Genomic DNA, 10,005 nt, shown 5'->3' on the forward strand with positions numbered 1-10,005 from the left:
GGCTCATGGTAGCTCTGAAGGAGCTGCTACTGGCATACTCAATAAACAGCATTTTTAAGAATCGCTTTAATAATTTAAAAAAAACTTCTTGGTGTTATTCTGTGGCATCTAACTGCCTGTAGCACCTCCCCAGTGGGGACAATTACCAGCATCACCCTGGGTTTACTCTCTGTGCTGATTTCCTAGAAAGATTTTTATTACTTTATTTAAAGCTTGCATGCCTTTCACTGACAAATGCCCTTGCTGCAGCTTTATCAATTAGCTTACGCAGCCTGAGGGATGTCAGACTGTTGCTATCAAAGAAGAGCTAAGTCTGTGTCATGGTCATGGCTGGCTGTTGCAGAGATGGCAGGGGATTTAGTGATAGCTTCTCCAAAACCTGCAGTGGAGCTGGAGAGCCCAGTGATCCAGGGTATGTGTGGCCCAGGGCTGCAAGAAATGCTATCCAACACATAAAATTTTTTAAAAGCTGAAGGAGCTTCAAAAGGGAGATTACAGATCACAGAAATTATTAAAACATACTCAATAATGTATAGACTATATTGCTTAATACTAAAGGCTGAAAAAATATATACGAGTAAGAATTCCTGTCTGAATCTTGAGTACCTCGGGTTGCCTGTGGGGACAAGTGTTTGGGCTAGGAGGGTGGTGGGAAAAAGCCTGCGGTGGGGACAGGCAGCTGCTGAGCTGGATGCCTGCAGGCATCTGTGGTTCATGCGCCTCCACGTCTGCCCCAGACCCACCTGGCAGCCACGGCCCCACATCCCTGACACAGCACAGCTCAGCTGAACGATCCCCAGTGCTGAAATATGATGGTGGGCTTTTTGTGTTGTTGGTTCGGTTAGATGGAACTTTTCAGGCTGTGCCTTTTGGTGTGCATTTGGTTTATTTCTGGCTTGGAATATATGTCTGTACAAACATAAATCAATGCCAATTTTAAGCTTATTGTTCAAGACCTAAATTAGCACAAATCTGATGCTGTTTTGCCACCAGAAATTAAAATTAGTTGTTTCAAATGCCAAATTAAAACCACTTATCAGACAGCCACCTAACAGGAGAATATTTTGATGCCAGAGAGTTGGCCTTGCCTTCTAGAGAAAATGATGGTGTGGTTGATATGCTTGAGGGAAGTGATGCCATCCAGAGGGACCTTGACAGGATTGAGGGGTGGGCCCATGTGAACCTCACAAAGTGCTGTCCTCCAAACACTTAAGACCCACTCTGCCTTGCATGGCTTTCTTTGGATGCCGACGTGCTTGCAGTGATTGCCTCTGCAGGGAGGTTTGTGAGATGCACAGGCTGCAGGGAGCAAGCAGCGGTGCTTTTGCTTTCCTCTCGCTGTCTCACAATTCAGTGCACACGGGCTGTGAGCTCTGGGAGCACCATGAGCCTCCAGGCTCAGGGGACAGCGTTTTAAAGCTTTTTCATTCTTTTTACCCTTGACTGAGCATTAGTCAACACATATTTCTGGACTCCTTTTGCTATGCTGTTAGCCCAGCAATCAGCTTCCCCCCTCATTGAGTTCAGTGGGAGCTGAGACAGAAGTTTATTAGTCTGAAAATTAACCCTGGCAAGATGAAGAGCTGGCAGCACGCTAGTAAAACCCCTGTGTCTCACAAGAGTGTGGTCCCCATTGCAGGTTAACCTCAGTTTTCCCACTGTGTAGCTCCCCACCTCGCTAGAGCCAGCTCCTACTTAGTTGGAAGTGGGGTCTGTTTTAAGCACGGGCAGGCTCAGGTGCTGCTCCTAACCTAGCAGGAAGGAGGTCCTACGTCTACCCGTTCTTTGTGGGTGCAGTTGTGGGGATGCCCCAGGAAACCTTGAAAATGGAGGTTGCTGAGTTCACTTCCGAAATGGAAAACAACAACCAGTTAATCGCTCTGTATTACTTATTTTGGAATTTGGTTTGTGTACACTGGCTGTTTTCACTGCTGATTCATCTGTGATGAAGGCTCATATGGCAGCGTCAAACAGAGAACTATAGCTTTTAGCTGGTGGGAAGAAAATAGATTTCCAGATGCCTTGGCATCTGGCGAGATGTGTGTAGCATTTTGGGACTGTCCTGGAGATACAGTAACCGGATATTTTAATTAAAAAGATAATTAAAGTCACATTTTTTTTCTCTTATATTGAATGGATTCAAGCCAACAGGTGCTTTTATTGTGAATCTGAGAGCTAGAATTTATGAAAAGATTGGCCTTCAAATAATAAACCTGCAATGGCAGATTAATTCCACAGCAAATTATTCCACTTGGAGCTAGGGGATACATCAAGCCCTTTTCATTTGGACAACATACTTCTTAACTTCTACCAGGTTGAGGATGGGACTTTGTGTGACCCAGAGCAGTCCCGGGAATGCCTGTCTCTGTTAGCAAATTACCCAAAGCATTTGCCAAACCTACCCTAGGAGGCTCACAGACTCCCTGCAAAAGGAAGACATCAGTTTGATATTTCTTTCCAGTCTCAGACCACTGTCACTTGGATCCGAGTCTGATTCCAGATCAACTTGGGAAATAACGCCATCATTATCACCAAAGAAAGTATGTTGCAAAATCCCCAGAGTAGTTTTTATTTAAAATGTTACTGTCATAAAATTCCAGACTATGAAATGAAGACCTCAGATTCACATTCAAACCTTACCCACCCGCCCACTCTTTAAAAGATATAGATACGTAGTCACAAAACATAAAACATGCTGCAATGATACAAATATATTTTTTGATACGGAAATTACAGTACATTATAAACCATGAAAACAAATTGAGGCACTAGACTGTACATCAGCTCTGTTCTGCACTGATTGTGAAGCTGATAGACTCGCTTTCAACAAACAAAAGGATGTTACCTTTGTTTAGTGAACATATCGAACAATGTGCTTTGTTGTGAGACGTCACCAGGGTTGCCGGTCCTTTCAGAACCACAACGTACCTACACAACATGTATCACTGCCACAATATGAAAAATAATAATTTTATTGAATGTACAACTCAAAAAAAAAAAACCAAAACCTAAACCCATCGGTTATTGTTAAATAAATAATTATTCCTTACAGTGGCTATTTTATATTACACTGTATTGGCGATTGGAACAAATGAAGTTTAATAAATAATGCACAGGAATGTCTCATTTACGCCTCCGTTCATAATTCTGTGCTATGCTCCTTTCAGAGGATCCTGCAAAAAAAGAAGCGGAATGAAGCATGTCGTACAGCCTTGCGTAAACCCCAGCAAGCACAAGGAAACGTCAGACACCTGCAGCCTGCTGGGTCACCGCCAGAGCCCATCAGAGCATTTGGACCCAAGATGAGGGATCCTAACACAGCCCTGAGCTTTTTTCATTTTGTTTTACCCCTCAGACTACGCTATCCTCCAGGACTGAAGGTCTGAGCAGTGCTTTCTACCTCTCGTCTATTGAGCTGCTTGAAGTACAATTAGCTCAGAGTCTTTTTATGTTCCAGTAATCCATCTAACTGATGGGATCTGAGCATTCAGATCAATTTGTGGGTAGAGGCTTTCTGCATCGACATGTCCGCTTTCTGTCCTGCAGAGTCAGCTCTTTGCCAGGTTTAAACCCTCCCTGTCCCCGAGCCCTGAACACAGTGATGCTAAAATCTGCAGCAAGAGCTAAGCAAACCTCAGACCACCCTGTGGACCAACCACAGCCTAAAATAGTCTTCAGTAACATACTTAGCATTCAGTAGCAGTAGGTCTCTCCTTCTTGCTCTTTTAAAATGCGAGAGAAACTCAAAGAGCCCTTCTTGGGCAGAGCCTGACTGTAAGGTGACATAGCCGGTCACCAGTCATCTTTGCTTCAACCCCAAAGGGAGGATTGCTTTCACAGATCATATGCATGCCTGACTATTGCAGGCAATGCACAGCTAGTCTGGGGGGCATTCGGCACTGCCTCCTGCAGGGACCTGGCATTCTGGATCAGTGGCAGTTTTAAATTAACGAGACTTCAGTTTTCACCAGGCTAAATGCAAAATGAGTTGAGCTTCCTTTCTCAATATGGATTGTGATAGTGCCTTTACTGTACGTGTGACTGTTCTCTACCTTCTACCTGGAGCGTTCGTCCAACAGACTGCACAACCTGGGAGACAGTCAGTGTCAGACCCCATTTTGCCAATCCAGGAATTGAGACACCAGCATCCTGGTACTCTGCTTTGTCACATGAAGCCTTAAATCAGCACCACACTCACACCCAGCAGTGGGACGGCGCGAACTCCTACGCATTGGCAGGGGACTCAGGAGCTTTCTGCCGAGGAAGAAAACCACGGCACCAAGGCACGGCACCAGGAGGAGGTCCTGCCCAGTTAAATATGTTTCAGTAGGGAGAAGTAAGGCCAGTCCTAGCACATACTCCTGATCTTGCTTTGATTAAACAGTCCTTAGGACCCATCTTCTCCTCCAGAGGAGCAGAAGCAACTGCTTACCATTTTCCTTTCAGGGAATCGGGCAGAAAAGCAACGAATTTTAGTTTTACCTGTCAGGTAAGTATTACATAGCCTGACAGGGTAAAACTTCATTATTCCCCTTTGTTACAAATATCACATAACTGTATCCTGACGATACCAGCAATTTTTAAATCAGAGCAATAAAATCTTTGCCTTTTTTAAACATTTGCTGTATTTTACATTCTCATACTAATGTAAATGAAATCCCAATGGAAACCAAACTCAATTTATTACTTCCAGGATATTTACTTTTGTGATAGCAGATATATTTACAGGTATTATGCATTTAATAGCTATTGCCACCGCAGATAAAATTGTACAAAATTATTCATGATACGTAGCAATTTGCAAAATGATGCAGAGAGCAATATTACTAGTCTGAACAGGCTTTAATTGAAAATAAAAGCTACTGACAACCATAATTGCAGAATATAGATCACAGCATGTATCCACATAATATAAAGGTGTCAGCTAGTAATTTAACTTTTATCATCCATTTAACAAAACAGTAAGAACTATTTCAGAGACATGAAATACGTATTAGGGGTTTTTATTTTTTTAATTCCTATTCTGGGGAATTAACTGACACTTTACGGTTCACAGGAGGGATTTCCTCAGTACAGCCCTACAGCACAGGGAAGCTAGAGCTACTGGCAGTCTGCAGTTACCCAAAGGGGTTGTGTACACGAGGGGGGAGGATTCTGCCCTATATGGATGCTATGGGAAAATAGCACAAATTCACAGTATCAGTTCAAAGCTTAACATGCTTGTTGCTATTTTTTTTTTTAGGTAAAATGAAAAGCTGGAAGACGCTGGGAATGTTTTACAGCTCGACCTGCAGAATGAGGTGGTGTTAATGGCAGATATCTGCTCTTCCACCTTCTGCTACAAGTTTGAGGAATAATGATCCCCAGAGATAATGAGGATATCCCTCTACCTGGGGAGATCTGGATTTTGATCATGAGTTTAAATGAACTTTACATTTTCAGCCTCTGAATTTTTCTTTATGTGTCAGCAACATTTAGTTTTTTCTTGTATTCACACTTTGGGGACCAGCAGAACATACTGCTGGCGAAGACAGGGCAGTAAGGAAAGTGCCCTGGGGTCTTCTACCTGACCTTGCCTACAGACCAGCCTGATCATCTCAAGCACTGGAGTGAAGTGAACCCTGAAATATCTTGGTTAATAAAGAAAATCCTGATCCTTTTTCAGATAATTCTGAGATTACAGTACATAAAGACTGCTTCTTCCATCCACTGGGAGAGAACGGAGGCAACAGAATGAAGAGGCTGTGTATTACCAAGTACCATCTTTAGTCATATACATACCAGAATTTAAAGATCTTTTGCCCATAAGTCCAACAAAGGAGTCTGTTTTATGCCCTGAAAAAATATATTTGGGGGTGTTTTAATAAATTTTAAACAGGCAGGCTTTTAAGATAACGTGTTCTCGCAAGGAAGGAAGACACAGAGCGCAAAACTGTTCATCCCACAGGCTAGCTATTCACACCACTCTCAGACAACAGAGAATGAACAACAGCCTAACTAATCAGACTGAGCAGGTTAGACCAAGGCACAGGCCAGTTAGTGGACATCTTCTCATTAACTCAGACTTTTTGTTTTGTTTTGTGGGTTTTTTAAAAGCATAATGGAAAACAATGGCCAATAAGTTATTCCTCTCCCAGTACAATTCCTATTGATTTCAGTAAAGGCACAAGAAAGCTGTGACTTGGTATAGCCTGCATCTGTGTGATGCATCTCCTCTACCTGTTGCTGGTTTTTTCTGTAAGGTGGAAGAAAAACCTTCCTCGCAGGTCAGGCAGCCCTTCCTCTCCAGCCCTTACTGGAGAGAAAGCCAATGGGACTCTATGTCTGGACATGTCTGAGCTAGACAGTCTGACTCTATTTTTGGAATATTTATGAGTTCAAATATTACCTCCCTGTCCCATTAGTACTCCTCAAGGTACTGGATGTGTAGAGGATAAACTACTCCAAGTTTTGGCCTATAGCACGTATCTGTTACAGTGGTAGCTATAGTTTCAGATAAGGAACGAAAAGGAGCCATTCTTCTTTCTCTAAGCTGACTTTTGAGGCAAACTTAGAAATTTCTCTTTGGAAAGAATTTTGCTTGGCTAATTCATCTACAAAACAAGACGAATGATCCTCAGACCTCACAGATATTAATTCACGCTGAAGCAGTTTCAGAAAGCTATAATTTTGCACTTTAGTCAGCAGGTTATTTGGCGTGAGCTTTGTATCAGACTGTTTAATTGGTCTTCCAACACATAATCCTAGTGATAAAATCTTGTGGTTAACAGAACACCGGGACAGTTATTGACCTCTGTGGACAGAGGATGTCTCAGAGAATACAAGATCATTTTTACTTATTAGAAGTCTTCCAGCTCCTGTCTAAGCATCTTCAGATAAATTCAGAGAATACAACCATCACTGTGCAGAACAAGGTAACACCACCCGGCTGACACCATCTCCCGCACACAGAAGCAAAGCAAGGCACGCTTATTCATGGGGCAAGATCTGCTTGTTTATATGGCAGCACATCATCAACCTGCCCCTGCTGTGAGCAGGGGTCTGATTCCCACCCAGACAATGCTGAGAGCACAGGTACAGTATCTCACATGCGATGACATGGGCTCTACTGTGGAATCATTCTCAGGGATTTGGGAATTCACTATTCTAATTTTCCAGATTTTGCTGCCTTAATTGCTCCTCTCTGTGTCTGGCAGTAAGCCTGCCTTGCCTTGCTTACAAAATCCCCCCCATGGGAAATAAGAGAGAGCTGCAACATCCACACGTTAATGAGGATTGAAATCTCAAAGGCTGTGGTGGCTCAGATGAAGTACAGGCTCACGGCTGCACTGGGGGGGGCTCAGCCCTGTAGCAGAACATTGCTCCACCACGGGTGCTGCCAGTCCTTAGCTGAACCCCTTCACCTTCTAAGTAATCCCTTCAAATACACTGTTCCCTATCCGAATATCTTCTAATAATTATTTAGAATATTTGCATTTTTTAACTTACTTTTGTGAGACATCTGGCCGTATCCTGATTGGAAGAGGAAAGGAAAGAGAAAAAATGGGAAAAGAGTTGTTGAAAAAGAATTGGCATATATATATATGGTGCTACCGCAATGCTTTGAAGAATCACATACAGAAACTACCCAACACATTCCACTTAAGGGAAATTAAGGCAATCATTTACAACTGCATTTCTTTTTGAATTGACTACAAAATCTTGTTCCACCTAAACCCACACAATTTAGACCTGTTTAGCTCCAAGCTGCTTGGAGCAATTCTTGATGCAGTAAACATGTAGAAAACATGTTTATTATTTGTGTTTCGTGCGTTGTATTGTGTGGCAATAATTGTATACACAACCAATTTCCACACAATTTGGGGATTGTGCAATTCAGTGCACAAGCGTGCACGTATTGCACAGTATGTGCCGGTCAGTGGCACGTATGCCGACCTGTGAATTATCGTGATCCTCCTTACTGGTATTTTCATGCTGTATTGGCAGGCACTTAGCGCTTTGAAGTGCAGCCCACTTTTTTCCAATCGGTGGGTTTATCTGATATAAAAATTGGGAGGAAAAAAAAATAAACAAACCAAAACTAAACTAAACTAAACCCAAGCAACTCACACAGCAACTTTTGAGAAAGGTTTACCGCCTTGGACCCGAGTGACAAGCGCCGTGGCGTTTGGAGCGGCACTAGTGGCATGCGGAGGCGTGAGAGGGAGCCCGCCCGCCCCCCTCCCCGCCCCGCTCACCGGCATCCCGCTTGCCCATGAGGCCGAAGAACTGCTGGGGCCGGGGTCTCCGGGCCATCCTCTGCAGAAAGTGCTCCAGGGGCAGCGGCAGCTCCTCCTGCGGGGCGAGAGCGCCGGCGCTCAGCGCGGACACCCCACCCGGGGGGCGGCCCCCCACGCACGCCCCCCGCACCCCCGCGGGGTCGGCGGGCGGCGCAGCGGCCCCCGGGGCTCACCTTCACCTGGTCGCCGTCTGACCAGTCGGACCAGTAGCTGAGGTCGTCGGTGGCGCCCATGTCCTGGGCCAGCGCCTGCGCCGAGGCCAGGAGCAGCACGGCGAAAGCCAGCGGGAGCCTCATCGCCGCCTCGACGTCCTGCGGGGGCAGGGGGTGAAGCACCCGCGCCCGGGGGCGGCCACGCACCCCGCCCCGCACACGCACCCCGGTGCACACCCGGGTGCACGTTCCCTCGCACATACAAGCATCCAGTGACACGCTCACAACCCCTCCACCGACTGCCGCGTACACCTCTGGGTATACAGGCGCCCCGCACGTATAGCCTCGTATGCGGCTAGATGCGCACACAGAGGGACGCGCCCATCCAGAGGCACCCCTCCGCACACGGAGTTATACATACACACACCCTCACACGTACATATACATCTAGATACGCGCACCTTCACACATATGCACCCTCACCCAGGTGCTCACACACACCCCTCCAGGTACATGCACATCTAGTTAGAAACGCCCAGCCCCTCACACAGCCCCCTACACACCTCGGATGCACGCACCTACGTATAGATACAGCTCCCCACGCACACAGTGTGGCACACGTGCCTACAGGTACACACATCCCGTCGCACATCCAGGTACACGCATCGGGATAGGCACAAACCCATCCCGGCACGTACAGGCACACACACGTGCGGACACACAAGTACGTATAGGCACCCCCCCAGATACACATGCATACAGACACCCCCCGGCCCTCCCCGACCCCACACACGCATATAGGCAGACACATAGAAGTACACACGCACACCCCCTCACAAACATATAGACAAGCGCATATAGGTACACACGGACTGACGGACGGACACGCGCGCGGACGGGCGGGCGGGCGGGCGGACGGACGGACGGACGGACGCGCTCCCGGAGGCACACGCACCGTCTGCACCGGGGAGGGCGGGCGCTGCTCTCCGTGCGCATTGGCCGTCCGCGGGAGCGCTCCCCACTTTATATACCTGGAGACGGGGAGGGCCGAGGCAGCCTCATTTGCCTAAATGCAATTACCCCCGGTTTTATCGTCCCAGCCCCGTGACAGCCCCCGCCCCGTCGAGCAGCCCCCGCCCCCGCTGCCGCTCCCGCGGCGCCTCCCGGAGGTGCCCGGGGCCGGGGTCCGCGGGGCGGCCGGGCGGGTCCGTGTGTCCGTCCCCCCACCTCCCGCTGCAGCTCCAGGGCCCCCGGGGCCGCCCCGTCCCGGCCGGGGCCACGGCGCGCCCCGGCGGCAGCTGCGGGCTGCGGGGTGCTGGGTGCAGGTGTAGGGTGCGGATGCGGATGTCAGGGTGCAGATGCCGCGTTTCAGTGGTGTCGTCGTGTGTCGTGTCCCCCGTCCCCCGCCCCCCCCACCCCCCGACGCCCGCCCCGGGGGGACAGCTGCTTTCCGCAGCGAGCGGCACCGCCGGGAGGGCGAGCAGCGGGCAGGGGACGGGGGACCGAGGGACAGTAACACGGTACCGGGGTACCGTGCCCGGGCGAGCTCCTTCCCGCCCCGCCCCGGTCTACCC

The 10,005-nt window shown here is 47.8% G+C and overlaps 1 protein-coding gene across 2 annotated transcripts; it reads right to left on the reverse strand.

The window, feature by feature from the left end:
- Positions 1-2,545: 2,545 nt before the first annotated feature.
- TAC1 (tachykinin precursor 1) lies at positions 2,546-9,465 on the reverse strand. Of its 2 annotated transcripts, XM_064444568.1 has the most exons (6): positions 9,387-9,465; positions 8,453-8,590; positions 8,238-8,334; positions 7,489-7,512; positions 5,782-5,835; positions 2,546-3,173 (listed from the first exon to the last, which is right to left on the reverse strand). In XM_064444568.1, exons 2-6 carry the CDS (start codon positions 8,573-8,575, stop codon positions 3,124-3,126), a joined length of 348 nt encoding a protein of 115 aa, XP_064300638.1. In that variant the 5' UTR covers positions 8,576-8,590; positions 9,387-9,465; the 3' UTR covers positions 2,546-3,123. The 2 variants fall into 2 exon arrangements, with proteins under 2 accessions (XP_064300638.1, XP_064300637.1); XM_064444567.1 differs by lacking the exon at positions 5,782-5,835 and having other exon boundaries at positions 9,387-9,418.
- Positions 9,466-10,005: the final 540 nt, after the last annotated feature.

This window comes from Phalacrocorax carbo, chromosome 2, assembly GCF_963921805.1.
Source record: "Phalacrocorax carbo chromosome 2, bPhaCar2.1, whole genome shotgun sequence".
Classification (NCBI taxonomy): domain Eukaryota; kingdom Metazoa; phylum Chordata; class Aves; order Suliformes; family Phalacrocoracidae; genus Phalacrocorax; species Phalacrocorax carbo.

Excerpts from the sequence above, each read along its gene's own strand:
- TAC1 (XM_064444568.1), bottom strand. The coding sequence starts at position 8,575 with ATGAGGCTCCCGCTGGCTTTCGCCGTGCTGCTCCTGGCCTCGGCGCAG. Across the intron at positions 7,513-8,237 it reads CATGGGCAAGCGGGATGCCG|GATACGGCCAGATGTCTCAC; the intron begins GTGAGCGGGGCG and ends TCTTCCAATCAG. Across the intron at positions 3,174-5,781 it reads CAAAAGATCTTTAAATTCTG|GATCCTCTGAAAGGAGCATA; the intron begins GTATGTATATGA and ends CTTTTTTTGCAG.